At 50.0% G+C, this 17817-nt stretch overlaps 1 protein-coding gene across 1 annotated transcript in view; it reads right to left on the bottom strand.

The window, feature by feature from the left end:
- Positions 1-14604, bottom strand: part of POLR1D (RNA polymerase I and III subunit D) — a 56576-nt gene extending 41972 nt beyond the window's left edge. Inside the window, exon 1 of the mRNA XM_063951719.1 lies at positions 14277-14604. Coding sequence (XP_063807789.1) covers positions 14277-14362 — 86 coding nt within the window. The 5' untranslated portion in view covers positions 14363-14604. The remainder of the gene's footprint in view (positions 1-14276) is intronic.
- Between the last annotated feature and the right edge of the window lie 3213 nt (positions 14605-17817).

The raw sequence follows: 17817 nt of genomic DNA, 5'->3' as shown, positions 1-17817 counted from the left end.
GATTTATCCAATCTCTTATTAATAAGAGCCACATTAGCATTCAAGGCATTCAACACATTCAGTGATCGCGCTGAGCCCAAAAAAAAGTGGGTCCCAGGGACCCCTCACTTTTAAAAATTGGGGTCCTACCGGTCCTTTTCTGGGTCCCATCGGAATTAAGGTTCTTATTAATCTTAATCTTGTTGCAATGTGGGGGGGATGGGGTGACAGTGCTGCTGGGCTGTGTAGCATGCAGGACACCCTGCTCCAGAGCTGTAACTAGACATTTTGGTGCCCTTTGGCAGAAAGTGAATTGGTTCTCCACCTCCGAGATCCTAAAGTGTAGGCAGTGCGCGACGAAGGCGCGCGTAAAAAAATTAGGGGTGTGGCTTAACGGAGAAGGGGCGTGACCACATAATAGTACCAATTCACATTATACCACACAGTAGTGCCGCTTATACACATTGCGCCAGGCAGAGCACGTTACACGCACTTAGCGCCAGGCAGAGCACGTTACACGCACTTAGCGCCAGGCAGAGCACGTTACACGCACTTAGCGCCAGGCAGAGCACGTTACACGCACTTAGCGCCAGGCAGAGCACGTTACACGCACTTAGCGCCAGGCAGAGCACGTTACACGCACTTAGCGCCAGGCAGAGCACGTTACACGCACTTAGCGCCAGGCAGAGCACGTTACACGCACTTAGCGCCAGGCAGAGCACGTTACACGCACTGCGCGCCAGGCAGAGCACGTTACACGCACTGCGCCAGGCAGAGCACGTTACACGCACTGCGCCAGGCAGAGCACGTTACACGCACTGCGCCAGGTAGAGCACGTTACACGCACTGCGCCAGGTAGAGCACGTTACACGCACTGCGCCAGGTAGAGCACGTTACACGCACTGCGCCAGGTAGAGCACGTTACACGCACTGCGCCAGGTAGAGCACGTTACACACACTGCGCCAGGTAGAGCACGTTATACACAATGCTCCAGGTAGAGCACGTTATACACACTGCGCCAGGTAGTGGGGCAGAGAGATAGGGGTGTGAGGAGATAACACTGGGCTGAGTTGGGGAGGGGAATCAGTGTGTCTGGACTGACAGAGGGGTTCTAGATGGAAGGGCAGTGAGATAAAACAGTGGGCTGGTTGGGGAGGGAAGGTGGAAACACTGGGCTGGCAGGGTCAGTAATGGTGGGGGACACTGGGCTGGCAGACACTGTTAAGGCAGCATTAGCTTGCTGCTGTTCAGTTTCTGCCTGGCCCCGCACACTGGCTCAGCACAACACACTCACACCCCTTCCCCAGTGTCCCTGCATCCTCAGACCCCAGCTAAATTACCTCTGCACTGTCAGCTCTGTGCAGAGATCTGTTCACAGGTGGCGGGTCCGGCTTGCTTCATCACTCCGGGTGATGTCATCTGGCGGCGGCTCCATATCATCAGTAATCTTGCGTCGCGGACTGACCCCCCCTCTCCCCGCCCGTGGACTAGTGCAGCCAGGGAGAGGGTGACAAGTGTGTTTCAAGCCCCGGAGCGCCGCGCTGCGGCTTTCCGTGGCTTGACGATAACGGCTCCCTCCCTCAGTCCTCTCAGCGTGTTACCAACTCCCGGCACCGCCATCTTCCCGCCCAGCAGCAGCCGCCTGACACACTTCTGACTAATAACGTCAGAGAAAAGTCAGAGAGCAATTCCAATGGAGCGCGTCCCCGGGGACCCACCCATTCTTAAAAAGTGAGTCCCCAGTCCTCATTTTGCGATCACTGACATTTACCCAATCAGGAGCTGGAGGTGCCGACATGGTCACTCCCACAGCCGTTTCTGTCCCTAACAGTCTCCTCCTGGGAAGAACACTCAGCCTCACATGCCGACACACGTGTACCGACACCCACTGACACACTGGGCAGATAGGGGACAGACCCACAGTAAAGCCTGTCAGAGAAACACAGAGGGAGCTTGCCAGCTCACAACCCAGCGCTCAAACCCAGTACTGAAGCCTTAATATAAAGCCAAGACCTGTTCCTAGCGTTTTTATAACTTATATTAGCCAAATTAACTGTGCCCCCCCCCCCCCCCCCCCCCCCCGTTTTGCACTCTGTTACTTGTTACAGCAGTGTGGAGGCAAGGACAAGCGTCTCTACAGCTTTTTTGTGAAGAGAAAATGGCGCTGGGAGCTGTGAGGGCTAAGCCCCACCCCCTCAATGGCGCGCTTCAGCCCGCTATTTTATAATATAAAAACACTGGCGGGGGTCAGGATTTTGTTGGTCTGACTTCTCTCCCATAAGTCCCACGATGCAGGGAGACTGTTGTCAGCAGTTCTCCCTGAAAATAAAATAACCTAACAAAAAGTCTTTTCAGAGAAACTCTACAGTAGAGCTCCCCTGTGTGTGACCAGTCTGCCTGGGCACAATTCTAAACTGGAGTCTGAAGTAGGGGCATAGAGGGAGGAGCCAGTTCACACCAATTCAAAGTCTTAAAGTGCCCATGTCTCCTGCGGATCCCGTCTATACCCCATGGTTCTTGAAGTGTCCCCAGCATCCTCTAGGACGTATGAGAAATAGGATTTTAAATTACCTACCGGCAAATCCTTTTCTCGTAGTCCGTAGAGGATGCTGGGGTCCACATTAGTACCATGGGGTATAGACTGGTCCATTAGGAGTCACTGGCACTTAAGAGTTGAGCACTGTGGGCTGGCTCCTCCCTCTATGCTCCTCCTACCAGACTCAGTCTAGAAACTGTGCCCGAGGAGATGGACAACTTCGAGAGAAGGATTCTACACAGATAGTGGCAAGAATCACACCAGCTCACACAAACAAGGCAAAACAAGCTAACCAGCTTGAAAACTCAGAACAGCTGAATAACATTACTGAACCAAGTAACAACGCAGTACATAACGAAGAACAAAGCAGTACTGACCAAGTATCCACTGCAGGATAACGAAGTGCTGGACAGGCGTCCAGCATCCTCTACGGACTACGAAAAAAATCCTATTTTCTCTTACGTCCTAGAGGATGCTGGGGTCCACATTAGTACCATGGGGATGTACCAAAGCTCCCAGAACGGGAGGGAGAGCGCGGAGGCTCCTGCAGAACTGAATGACCAAACTTCAGGTCCTCAGAGGCCAAAGTATCAAACTTATAGAACTTAGCAAACGTGTTCGACCCTGACCAAGTAGCCGCTCAGCAAAGTTGTAAAGCCGAGACCCCCCGGGCAGCCGCCCAGGAAGAACCCACCTTACGAGTAGAGTAGGCCTTAAAAGATTTTGGGCACGGCAATCCTGCCGTAGAATATGCGTGCTGAATAGTGAACCTGATCCAGCGAGAATAGAAGCAGGACACCCAAGTTTCTTTGGATCATGCAGGACAAACAGAGTCTGATATTCTGTGACGAGCAGTCCTCGTCACATAGATCTTCAAAGCCCTCACAACATCCAAGGACTTTGATTAAATTGAGGAGTCAGTAGCTACTGGCACCACAATAGGTTGATATGAAAAGCCAACACAACCTTTGGAAGGAACTGCTGACGCGTCCGGAGCTCAGCTCTATCTTCATGGAAGATTAAGTAGGGGCTTTTACAGGACAAAGCCCCCAGTTCCGACACACGTCAAGCAGAAGCTAAGACCAACAAAGTGACAGCCTTCCACGTGAGAAACTTGACCTCAGCCTCCTGTAAAGGCTCAAACCAATCCGACTGCAGGAAAAGCAACACCAAGTTAAGATCCCAGGGTGCCGTCGGCGCCACAAAGGGAGGCTGGATGTGCAGAACCCTTTTCAAGAAAGTCTGAACCTCAGGGAGTGCAGCCAATTGTTTCTGGAAGAAAATGGATAAAGCCGAAATCTGGACCTTTATGGATCCCAAAAGCAGGTCCATATCCACACCTGCTTGCAGGAAGAGGAGAAACTGTCCAAGTTGAAACTCCACCGTAGGAAACCTCTTGGATTCACACCAAGACACATTTTTCCAAATGCGTTTGTAATGTTTAGACGTTACTTCTTTCCTAGCCTGTATCAGGGTAGGAATAACCTTGCTCGGAATACCCTTCCGGGCTAAGATCTGGCGTTCAACCTCCATGCCGTCAAACGTAGCCGCGGTAAGTCTTGATAAGCGAACAGCCCCTGTTGCAGAAGATCCTCGCGAAGAGGAAGAGGTCTCGGATCTTCCAGCAGTAAGTCCAGAAGAGCCGCGTACCAAGCTCTCCTTGGCCAGCAATGAGAATTGCCCGAAACCTTGTTTTCTTTATGAGTTTTAGAACTCTTGGAATGATAGTAAGTGGAGGGAACACATACACAGACTTGAACACCCACGGTGTTACCAGGGCATCCACCGCCACTGCTTGTGGGTCTCTGGACCTGGAACAGTACCTCCGAAGTTTCTTGTTGAGACGTGAGGCCAGCATGTCTATTTGAGACACGCCCCAAAGACTGGTCACCTCTGTGAACACCTCCGGATGGAGGCCCCATTCTCCTGGATGGAGATCGTGCCTGCTGAGAAAGTCTACTTCCCAGTTGTCCACTCCTGGAAGGAAGATTGCCGACAGCGCCACTGCGTGCTTTTCTGCCCAGAGGAGGATTCTTGTTACTTCTGACATAGCAGCTCTGCTCTTTGTTCCTCCCTGTCGGTTTATGTAGGCCACCGTCGTCACATTGTCCGACTGTACTTGAATGGCCTGATTTTGCAGAAGATGTGCCACTTGGAGAAGACCATTGTATATGGCTCTCAGTTCCAGAATGTTTATTGGAAGAATGGATTCTAGACTTGACCACCTTCCTTGGAAGGTTTCCCCTTGAGTGACTGTGCCCCAATCCCTGAGACTTGCATCTGTGGTTAGAAGGATCCAGTTCTGAACTCCGAACCTGCGGCCCTCCAGAAGGCGAGTCATTTGCAGCCACCAGAGGAGTGAAATCCTTGCTTTCGGCAACAGACGTATCCGCTGGTGCATGTGTAGGCGAGGCCCTGACCACTTGTCTAGGAGATCCAGTTGGAAAGACAGAGCATGAAATCTTCCGTTGTAGAGCCTCAAAGGAGGCAACCATCTTTCCCAGAAGGCGAATGCACTGATGAACCGATACCCGGGTAGGCTTCAAGACATCCCGGACCATTGATTGTAACACCAACGCTTTTTACACCGGTAGAAACACCGTCCGTACTTCCGTGTCGAGGATCATCCCCAGGAAAAACAAAACAAAAAACTTTGTCGGCTCCAAATGTGACTTTGGAAGGTTCAGGATCCAACCATGTTCCCTGAGCAGATGACTCGTGAGAGCAATGGACTGCAACAACTTCTCCCTGGACGATGCCTTTATCAGCAAATCATCCAGATATGGAATTATGTTCACTCCCTGTCTGCGGAGAACCATCATCTCTGCCAACACCTTGGTGAACACCCTTGGTGCCGTGGAGAGACCGAATGGCAGTGCCTGGAACTGATAGTGATTGTCTAACAGTGCAAATCTGAGATAAGCCTGATGCGGCGGCCAAATCGGAATGTGGAGGTACGCATCCTTGATATCTAGGGATACCAGAAACTCTCCCTGCTCCAGACCTGAGATCACTGCTCTCAGAGACTCCATTTTGAATTTGAACTCCCTCAGATAAGGGTTTAACGATTTCACGTTCAAAATCGGTCTGACCGAACCATCCGGTTGGATATGAGGTGGAACTGGAACAATGACCGCTGACCTTTCCAATTTTTGGATGGCTTCCTGTAGGATAGCCCTTTCTGTCAGTAAAGCTGGCAAGCCTGATTGGAAGAATCAGTGAGGCAGGAGTTTTTGAAACTCCAGTCTGTATCCCTGGGACACAATATCCTGTATCCAGGCCGGACGACACCCAGACGTGGTGGAAACGGCTGAGTCTCGCACCCACCAGCCCGTTCTCCAGGCTGTGCGGACCACCGTCATGTTGAGGATTTAGAGGAACCAGAAGCAGGCTTCTGGTCCTGGGAACCTGCAGGTGCAGGCTTCTTGGATTTTGCCCAACCACCTCTAAAGAAGGTGGTAGGAGGCTTGGACTTTTTCGTCTTAGCGTTCCGAAAGGACTGCGATGTAGATGAAGAAAAGGGTTTCTTTGTAGAAGGAGTAGCTGAGAGAAGAAAGGGTGACTTACCCGCTGTTGCCATGGAAATCCACGCATCCAACGCTTCCCCAAATAGAGTCTGACCTGTGAAGGGTAGGTTCTCCACACTTCTCCTGGATTCCGCGTCTGCAGACCACTGGCGTAGCCAGAGACCCCTGTGAGGTGAGACAGCCATGGAAGATATCCTTGAATTCAGCGTACCCAGGTCTTTCATGGACTCCACCATGAAACCCGCAGAATCCTGTATGTTACGTAAAAACGGTTCAACGTCACTTCTATCCATTGTATCTAAGTCTTCTAGTAATGTGCCTGACCACTTTACTATAGCTTTAGAATTCCATGCACAGGCAATAGTGGGCCCTAATGCAACGCCTGAAGCAGTGTATATGGAATTGAGCGTAGTGTCAATTTTATGATCAGCCGGTTCTTTTAACGTGGTAGATCCAGGGACAGGTAAAACCACCTTTTAGATGCGTCAACTATGGGTGGGTTTTCCCATTTTTTTCTATCCTCCTCAGGAAAGGGAAAAGCAACCAGAATCCTTTTTGGTATCTGGAATTTTTTCTCCAAGTTTTCCCAGTATTTTTCAAATAGAGCGTTTCATTCTTTAGACGCAGGGAAGGTTAGCGAGGCTTTCTTACTGTCTGTGAAGTAAGCCTCCTCAACCTGCTCAGGTGGTGTGTCAGTAATGTTTAACACATGCCTAATGGCCTCAATCATGAGCTGCACCCCCTTTGCAAGGGATGCTGCCCCATCAGCACATCCCCATCACCGTCTGCCGTGTCAGAGTCGGTATCCGTGTCGGCTTGCATAATCTGCTCAAGTGTACGTTTCTTTGGGTATATGCTAGGGGATTTAGAAGGAACTCTTTAAAACCAGAGTTTCAGTCTCAGTATGAGCCACCCTAGTAGAAAACTGAGAGATCATTCCCTTAATTTAAGTCAGCCATTCCGGCTCAGATATAGAAGCCTGAGACATCACATTACATTCCTGGGTACATGGAATGGATTCCACTGGAGAAGAAACCTCATCTGCAGCATAAGACACAGAGTCCCTGGACATGGGTATGTGAGAACATACATCCCCACACACACAGGAAAATGTCAGACACCATTCCCCCCCCCCCCCCCCAAGTTCCTTCAGAGAAACCCAGAGCTTGGAGATAGCCCACACACAGCGCTTCAATAGGTAGATATAAACCTAATACCTGGTGCTGACTGTGTACCCTTAAAAGACTACACAGTAATTTACAGCCTCCCCCTCCCCCTTTTACAACCCCCTGGTACCGCACAGGATAGCTGGAGTCATGTGGCGGGACAGCTCTCTCTGTCAGTGTCGCTGTAGGTGTATCTGCAGGGAGAAAATGGTGCTGGAAGCCGCTGGGTCCTCTCTGAGGAGAAGCTCCGCCCCTTGAACATGGCACGTCTTCCCGCTTTCAAATCTTTATACTGGCCTGAGGTATGGGCTAGCAGCGTTACCGAGGTCCCCGACAGCCTTGAGTGACCAGTGTAGAGTATTCGCGCTGGCTCAGGGCGCCCCTCATAGTGCCGCACTGTGTACAGATGAGCTCACCGGAGCGCAGTTAGTACTGCGCTCCTTCCCTGTTGCCGCCATTCACACCAGCTCCCCGCTTGTCGGGTTGCTGGTGACGCACTCGCCACCGGAATCTTCTGGCTCTGTTAGGGGGTGGAGGCATGCTGCGGGAGTGTGCGGTCGCCTCGGGCGGCTAACGATTATCACCCTCAGGAGCTCAGTGTCCTGTCAGCACAGAGAGTGGCCACTAACCTCTCAGGGTTGGACACTACTCCCCCCCCCCCCCCCCCCTAAGACCCATGAAGCAGGGAGGCTGTTGCCAGCAGCCTCCCTGTGCCTAACTTAAGAGGGAGGAGCCAGCCCACACTATTAAACTTTTAAAGCGCCAGTGGCTCCTAGTGGACCCGTCTAAACCGCATGGTACTAATGTTGACCCCTGCATCCTCTAGGACGTAAGAGAAAATAGTTAGGATTGAACAGAATTCCTAGCAAAAAGAGGGTGTGTACAGTGGCGTAACTTCATCCTAGTCGCCCGAAGGCAAAATAGTCTGGTGCTCCACCTCCACCAGAGTACTTAGTAGCAATCCACCCTTAGTGGATGCATGAGTGTGCATCCTCTCCTGAGGGCACTTTTTTCTAAACTGCCTGTGGGAGGGGGCATAGAGGGGAGGAGCCAGCACACCTAGTTGAAGAAATTTAAAGTGCACCTTTGGACCCGTCTATACCCCATTGTACTATTCTGTCCCCAACATCCGTTATGGATGCTAGAGGAATAGATTTAACTATGGCAAGTCTACCATAAGTCTCCTTTTCTGCAGCGGGGTACACTGGGATTACACAGAGAATACATCAGGGATGTCCTAAAGCAGTTCCTCATGGGACGGGACACACCGTAGCGGGCACAAGAAACCGGCGTCCAACAGGAAGCATACAGGGAGGCGGAAGTATCAAAGGCATAGAACCTGATGAACGTATTCATTGAGGACCACGTAGCCACCTTGCACAATTGTTCTGCGGACGCGCCACAGCGGGCCACCCAAGAAGGTCCAACAGACCGAGGAGGATGGGCTTTGATAGCAGCAGGAACTGGAAGACCAGACTGTGTATAGGCTTGTGCAATCACCATTCTAATCCATCTGGCCAAGGTATGCTTATTCGCAGGCCAGCCACGTTTGTGAAAACCAAAAAGTACAAAAAAAAAAAGGTATCTGACCTCCTGAGGGAGGCAGTCCTCTCTATGTAAATACGGAGAGGCCGTACCAAAAGACCGCTCTTTGGAGGACAAACCAGAAGAGATGAAAAGATAATACCACCTTAGGTAGATAACCAGGGCGAGTTCGAAGAACTGCCCGGTCACAGTGAAAAATCAGAAAGGCTGGAAGACAGGACAAGGCGCCTAAGTTAGACACCCTCCTAGCAGAGGCAATAGCCAGTAAAAACACGACCTAAAGTGTAAGACATTTAAGATCCACAGACTCAAGAGGTTAAAAGAGAGACTTTTGTAAAGCATTTAAGACAGATCCCATGGAGCCACAGGAGGAACATAGGGAGGCTGAATCCGTAAAACGCTCTGAGTGAAAAGTATGAACATCAGGAATAGACGCAATTTTCCTCTGACACCACACCGACAAGGCAGATATATGAACCTTGAGGGAGGCCAGTTGAAGGCCTAAATCTAGGCCTTGTTGCAGAAAAGCCAAAATCATAGTTCTTAGCAGCACACCATGTGAAGCAAGAGTTCCAGACCCTGTAATAAATCCGTGCAGTAGCCGGTTTGTGGGCCTTCAACATAGTTTGAATAACCACCTCAGAGAATCCCTTGGCCCTCAGGAGTGAAGCTTCAAGAGCCACGCCATCAAAGCCAGTCTGGCCAGGTCCGGATAGACACAAGGGCCCTGAACGAGGAGGTCTGGGCGTTGAGGAAGCAGAAGAGGACGCTCTATCGAGAGACCCTGCAGGTCTGAGAACCAATGCTGTCTGGGCCACGCTGGAGCGACTAGAAGTAGTATTCATCTTTCTTGCTGGAACTTCCGTAATACCGTGGGCAGCAGTGACACTGGAGGGAACATGTATGGCGGACGAAAGTTCAATGGAATTGCCAGTGCGTCCACGAACACTGCTCGAGGATCCCTTGTCCTTGATCCGAACACCAGCACCTTGTGATTGTGTCGAGACGCCATCAGGTCTACATCTGGTAGGCCCCACTTGTCCACTAGGAGTTGAAAGACTTCCGGATGAAGACTCCACTCTCAGGCGTGAACGTCCTGACGACTGAGGAAATACGCTTCCCAATTGAGGATGCCCGGAATGAACACTGCAGATATGGCTGGCAGATGGCGTTCCACCCAACGGAGGATTTTTGATGAAGCCGCATGGCAATGCTGGAACTGAGTGTCGCCTTGATGATTTATGTACGCCACGGTGGTGGCGTTTTCTGATTAGTACAGAACAGGCCTGTTCAAGTACAGAGGCAGGGCCAGTGTCAACATATTGAACACAACCCGCAATTCCAGAATGTTTATCGGGAGGAGACCCCCTTCCCTGGTCCACTGAACCTGGAGAGAGTGTTGCTCTGAGACCTGATCCGATGAAGCAGGCCGTCCCACTTGGGAAGGATTAACCTCTGCAGAGGGCGGGAATGAAATTGAGCGTACTCTATCATGTCGAAAGTCGACATCATGAGGCCTAGTACTTGCATCACCAAGTGTATCGACACTCTTGGGCGAGAGAGGAAATATCTGATCCGGTCCTGAAGTTTCAGGACTTTCTCTGGAGACAACAAACGTTGGCTGTGTGTGTGTCCAGTATTGCCCCAGGTGCACCATGCTCCACGCAGGAACCAGCGAGGACTTTTTCCAGTTGATGAGCCACCCATGAGCTTGTAGGATTGGACCGTCAGTTCTAGATGACTGAGGAGAACCTCTTGGGAGTTCACCAGGATCAGCAAGTCGTCCAGATTCGGCAAGATCCTGATTCCCTGACGGCGGAGAAGAGCAGTCATCACGGCCATGACCTTGGTGAAGATCAGAGGGGCCGTGGTCAATCCAAAAGGCAGTGCCTGGAACTGATAATGTAGGTTGCCTATAGCAAACCGCAGATATTGCTGATGGGACATGGCAATAGGTATTTTCAGGTAAGCATCCTGTATGTCCAGGGATACCATATAGTCTTCGGGTTACATGGCCAGCACTATAGAGCGAGAGTTTCCATACAGAATTTGGACACTCTCACAAACTTGTTCAGTGATTTGAGGTTGAGTATAGGCCGGAAGGACCCATTTGGCTTCGGGACTAGAAACAGGGCTGAATAGTATCCCCTGCCTCTCTGAGACAGAGGTACCGGCACTATCACTCCTGTATCTAGGAGGGATTGTACAACCAAGTGTAGAGCTTGCGCTTTTAACGGATCCGCAGGGATAACAGTTGTGCAAAACTAGCGAGGGGGACGTCTCTTGAAAGAGATTGCGTACCCATGAGAGACAACTTCACGCACCTAGACGTCCAAAGTGGTCTTTAATTAGGCCTGGGCGAACTGCAGAAGTCAGCCTCCCACCCTGCAGCAGGCTGACGGGTGGCCAAGGATTGTTTAAATTTAGGCTTAGTAGTTTTGGAAGCACAAGCCTGTCACGGATACGCCTGTCCCTTTGCTTTCCGTGGAGGTCGAAAGGAACAAAAGGTGGAACTTTTAGCCTTTGGAGCATAAGGATTACACACAGTAGCCAAGTCAGTTACGATCTTCTTCAGATCCTCCCCAAATAGTATATCTCCCTTAAAAGGGAGTATATCCAAGGTCTTCTTAGAGTCCAGGTCCACCGACCAGGACCGTAACCACAGAATCCAGCAAGCCAGGATAGACGTAGTAGATGCCTTGGCCGCCATAATGCCTGCATCAGAGGCCGCCTTCTGAATATAGTGGGAGGCTGTGGTAATATAAGACCGATATTGTCCCACAGTGTCAGAAAAATCCTGAGGCAGCTCATCCTCAATTGCCTGAACCCATGCTTCAAAACTCCTTTCGCAGCCCTGGAGGCTGCCATAGTGGGTCTATGTACAGCACCAGTAAGGGAGCAAATAGACTTCAGGCATCCCTCCACACGCTTATCCGTCGGTTCCTTCAGTGAGGAGACAGGCAGAGTAGATAACACCACAAGACGGGTGACATGAGAGTCCACCGGCGGTGGAGTTTCCCACTTGTTACTCAACTCAGCAGGAATAGAGTAACGAGCTAGCATCTTTTTAGACAGGGAAAATGTATTTCCTGGAGACGACCAGGATTCCTGATGCATGTCAATTAAGTGGTCAGAATGTGTTAAGACTACTTTAACAACCTTCTGACGTTTGAACTTAACAGGTTTCTTAGATGCAGTAGTAGGCTCAATGTCATCTATTTGAAGAATTAGCTTAATAGCCTCCATTAGGTCAGGAACATCAACCTGGGTTATAGATTCCTCATCAGAAGCAACTGTATCAGTGTCTGACTGATCAGTATATTCTTCATCCTCATCGGAAGAATTATCCAAAATATTAGTGGCTTCTGAGGAAGAAATGGCCCGTTTAGATGACCCCTTGGCCCCAGAGGGGCGTGGGGTAGACTTGTCTAACCAAGGATTGATTTAATTGTTGTAATTGGGAAGACAGAGTATCCGCCCAGGGACACAATACCTGCAAAAAAAACCTATGTAATGTGACAGTAAACACAGGATACAAAACAGAGGATTTAAGCGGTATGAGGTAACTGAAACACAGTAAAAATACCAAATGGTATATTCTGTGTAACACTAATATATATATATATATATATATATATATATATATATATATATATATATATAGAGGACCCTGACGCACATAGTCCCTCAGGGTACAGGATATAGTGATAGCAATATGTAATACAGGAGAATGGAATCCCACACAACAGCTACAGGCACACTCAGTCACATGTACAATGCAGAAGTTATTACATATAAACAATAAAACTGCATTGGACTAGTCAATTTACATATAAATATGTATGAGTATAGATATACATCCAGTATCTTCTGTGCATTGTTATATCACAGAATACTTGTACTAACTAACACTGTCTAAAATGACATGTAGAATACTTAAGTGCCTGTAAATGTACAGCACTGATGAGACAGGTGGCTTTACAGAGGAGACAGAGCCCTGCAGATCAGCACAGCTAGTAGTGAAGATGGCGCCAAAATCTCTGTCAGGGAGTGAGGGAGAGTGAAATGCAGCTCCAGGGCAGGAACACCAGTAATAAATGGCGCCCGGAGAGCTGGGGGAGGGGCTACAGGGCAGCGCCTTATCCTCTATGCTGGGCCTCACCACCAGGTACTGTGGAGCCTATAGCAAACGGATTTTAGTAAATCCTACCAGTGCTCCCTTGCCCTGGTGGATATAGTGGGGTCCCTGTGCAGTACATTGTCCATGCCAGCGGCGCAGTCCGTCTCCTGGGACCGCGATTAACCGACTCGTCCCACCTGGGGGACCCTCTTACCTCCTCCCTGATGTGCAGCCACGCGATCCTGGAGAGCGTCAGCGGTGGTGTGCCTGATGACCGGTGCGCCTCCTCTGCAAATATCCGGGAACCCAGCCGCGGGAGTATGCAACGCTGCTGGGGAGGTGATGGAGCCGCAGCACAGAATGTCAGACTGACATAAATAGTGTTGCATCCCTTGAAGTCTTCTTAAAAAGCTCTTTTAGTGACCTGCACTGCAGGCACCAACTTACAAACTGAGCTCCAGTGCCTGGAGGTGGGGTTATAGAGGCGGCGGTGCAATGCATCCTGGGAAGTCAAAGTTTTAGACTGTTGGTGCCTCGGATTAAGATCCAATTCTACACCCCGATGAATTCCCTGTGGAATCCCAGTGTACACCACTGCAGAAAACCTGTTTAACGAATGTGCGCATAACCACGCAGGGATGCATTGAACATACACTTGTCCCCGATTCCTGGCTTGTCTTCTACCATATGCTAAATGTTGTAGCCAAATGCCGCCATCTTGGTCTACACAAAATGTGTCTTGGAGAAACAGTTTACATTTCTATAATACAAACGTAAAACACAGTAAAACAGCATTTGCCCTGCACCTCTGTACACTACTAAACAATATAATCTAGGAGTAGCACAAGGTGACGGGAACAATAATAAAGGGCAAATGCTCTCAAATATGATTTAACTTAAGTATAGCCATGCTTGGCCACAGGTGACTTATTTAGGACCCAGTTAATTTGACAGCTGTTAAGCCATGAACATACCTAAAATCTTGGAGCTTTGGGGTGCCTTAAGGACTGCGTTTGAGAACCTCGGATATAGTGCTGCTACTCAAAACCATTCTATTTAGGACACATTTAACTTGATTACTGGTAACATGGAAATAATAAACACATAAGAGGTTCTCTATGGAAAATGATCTATTGATAGGACTGAGGAACTGGCTATGTAGATAGATGCAGACACCAATGGACAACATGTGCTGGTTTCACTGCAATAAGTTTGCACGCTGCATATATAAAACTACAGGCGAGCAGCCTCTGCATCATGTGCCCTCAGCAGTGGTAACATGGCCCCTCTGGCTAACCCATATAGCCATACACTGGTACAGTCACTAACAGTATGGACGCTGGTGCAATGCCTGTGAGCCATTTACACAAAACGCGCAGTATAAATAAGGTAAGTCTCCTACCGCTCCAGCTCGTCCTCCTCCTTCATCTTGCCCTCCTTGCCGAGAAACAGTAAACCCGGAAAAACAGAGCGGACGCTGCCAGCCATACGTCATCCGAGTAGTGCCAGCCAGCGACTGCAAGTTCCGGCGTCAGCGCGCACGAACCTGGCGCCTGACTGACGTCGCTGCTCGCGTGACGTCTCAGCGGGTAATACCGAGTATGGTGGTGGTTTAGCTCACTTGGATGATGGAGCTATCCGGTGATGGGATTGTTACGTTGGAGAAGTTGTATTATCAGTAGATGAGTTCCAAATTTGCCAAAGCCACAATTAAGGAGCCCATTTATCATCGAGTTTTATCCATTTAAATCTCGTTGTCTATGATACATGGTGCTCCAGCCAATCTGCTCCCAACTGGCATATTTCAAACATATGACAGCTGGGAGCTGATTGGCTGGAGCACCATTTATCATGTGCAACGAGTTTTAATTGGATAAATCTCATTGATAAATGCGCCCCTTCAATCGAACTTCAAGATGTATTAAGGTAGTTGACGCACTGGCTCTTATTACATGTATCCATGTCGACTTTACTATACGGTTGCATGGTGACAGCATATTGGCAGCTGCTATTAAAATAAAACGCAAATCTTTTGTGGTTTATCATGCATGTGTAGTGTCAGTGGTGGCGTTGAGTCGGCTTAATTTCCTTTAAACCAGGTTCTGTGGCTGAATAAAACCAGCTGAAAAGCAGGCTTGAAGTAAATCGGCCACAGAATCTCTGTAATTCATGAGTGTCCCATTTTAGAAAAGGAGCATACCTAGGGTGGTGCAGACGGTGCTTAGCACACAGCGCATTTGCCCTGTGGGCGTACCGTGCCCATCCACCCCAATTGGCCACCTATGTATTCCCCCTATAATACATAATAGCACTGCTAATATACATTACAGCAGGCAGCGCTGGGCAGTCTGAGTTTCTCACCCGTGTGCTCCGCCCCCTGCATCTCCTGCAGTGTCTGGGGAGGAGGTATTCTGCCATTCCAGGAGCAGCAGCAAGAAATATACAGTATACAGCAGCATAGCTGCTCTCTACACCTAGCTCACACACACTCTGCTCACTGACATTACACCCAACTCACACGCACACTCTGCTCACTGACACTGCAGCCAGCTCACACACATACTCTGCTCACTGACATTACACCAAACTCACACGCACACTCTGTTCACTGACACTACACCTAGCTCACACACACTCTGCTCACTGACATTACACCCAACTCACACGCACACTCTGCTCACTGACACTGCAGCCAGCTCACACACATACTCTGCTCACTGACATTACACCAAACTCACACGCACACTCTGCTCACTGACACTACACCTAGCTCACACACACTCTGCTCACTGACATTACACCCAACTCACACGCACACTCTGCTCACTGACACTGCAGCCAGCTCACACACGTACTCTGCTCACTGACATTACACCCAACTCGCACGCACACTCTGCTCACTGACACTGCAGCCAGCTCACACACGTACTCTGCTCACTGACATTACACCAAACTCACACGCACACTCTGCTCACTGACACTACAACTAACTCACACGCACACTCTGCTCACTGACACTACACCCAACTCACATGCACACTCTGCTCACTGACACTACACCCAGCTCACACACTCTGCTCACTGACACTACACCCAGCTCACACACACACTCTGCTCACACACGCTGCTCACTGACACTACACCCAGCTCACTTACTGTGCTCACTGACACTACACCCAGCTCACTTACTGTGCTCACTGACACTACACCCAGCTCACTTACTGTGCTCACTGACACTACACCCAGCTCACTTACTGTGCTCACTGACACTACACCCAGCTCACTTACTGTGCTCACTGACACTACACCCAGCTCACACACACAGACACACACTCTGCTCAATGCCACCACGCCCGGCCCACACACTCTGCTCACTGACACTACACCCTAATCACACACACACACACTCTCACACACACACACACACACACACACACTCTGTTCACTGATACTGCACCCTGTGGGCGATAAGGGGTTTGGGGGAGGAATGATGAGAAAGAGGAATAAGGTGTACGGGCTTTACTGGGCATAATGTGTATAAGAGGCTCTACCGGGCATAATGTGTATAAGGGACTCTACTGTGGCGTAACATGTATAAGCGGCTCTACTGTGTGGCGTAACGTGTATAAGGAATACTATTGTATCACATAATGCATGTAAGGAGCACTGCTATGTGGCATAACGTGATACTGTGTTGCATAATTTGAATAACAGACACTACTGTGTGATGTAATGTGGATTGGTTCAATTTAATGGCCACACCCCTTCCCCATGAAACCACGCCATTATATTTTGGGATGACCTGTCTTGCTTGCTGCTCTACCCAGAGCAGCAGTGACTAGATGCTTCGCCCATGCGCACAGCCTCTATTCGCCAGAAGAGAGGAGCTGGGAACATGGCCAGGCTCACAGAGCACTGGGAATGCCCTCACAGTGACGAAAATGGGGGCATGACTTGCGATCATATCATTCACGCACAGCCACACCCCCTTTCCGTGCATGTGTGCTTCCCGATTCAGGGGACAAAAATGTTGGGAGGTATGCTAATCTTCCATTGCAATGTATGTTTCACTCTGTGGAGCGGTGATAACTGCAGAGCCGTCCTAACGTGGCTCTATATCAGACCAACTGTTCTCCAACCTTCGAACTGACCAACCGCCCAACTTGTCTGTTCAACTAAAACGCTGCCCCACACACCTAACCAGCATTTCTCTGACGTCCTAGTGGATGCTGGGAACTCCGTAAGGACCATGGGGAATAGCGGCTCCGCAGGAGACTGGGCACAAAAGTAAAGCTTTAGGACTACCTGGTGTGCACTGGCTCCTCCCCCTATGACCCTCCTCCAAGCCTCAGTTAGATTTTTGTGCCCGGCCGAGAAGGGTGCACACTAGGGGCTCTCCTGAGCTTCTTAGTGAAAGTTTAGTTTTAGGTTTTTTATTTTCAGTGAGACCTGCTGGCAACAGGCTCACTGCATCGAGGGACTAAGGGGAGAAGAAGCGAACTCACCTGCGTGCAGAGTGGATTGGGCTTCTTAGGCTACTGGACACCATTAGCTCCAGAGGGACCGAACACAGGCCCAGCCTCGGAGCTCGGTCCCAGAGCCGCGCCGCCGGCCCCCTTACAGAGCCAGAAGCAAGAAGAGGTCCGGAAAATCGGCGGCAGAAGACATCCTGTCTTCACCAAGGTAGCGCACAGCACTGCAGCTGTGCGCCATTGCTCCTCAGCACACTTCACACTTCGGTCACTGAGGGTGCAGGGCGCTAGGGGGGGGCGCCCTGAGCAGCAATAAAAACACCTTGGCTGGCGAAAATACATCACATATAGCCCCCAGGGCTATATGGATGAATTTTAACCCCTGCCAGATTCCACAGAAAAACGGGAGAAAAGGCCGCCGAGAAGGGGGCGGAGCCTATCTCCTCAGCACACTGGCGCCATTTTCTCTCA

This window comes from Pseudophryne corroboree, chromosome 2, assembly GCF_028390025.1.
Source record: "Pseudophryne corroboree isolate aPseCor3 chromosome 2, aPseCor3.hap2, whole genome shotgun sequence".
Lineage (NCBI taxonomy): Eukaryota > Metazoa > Chordata > Amphibia > Anura > Myobatrachidae > Pseudophryne > Pseudophryne corroboree.
This window is presented reverse-complemented; position numbering and strand designations above follow the sequence as displayed.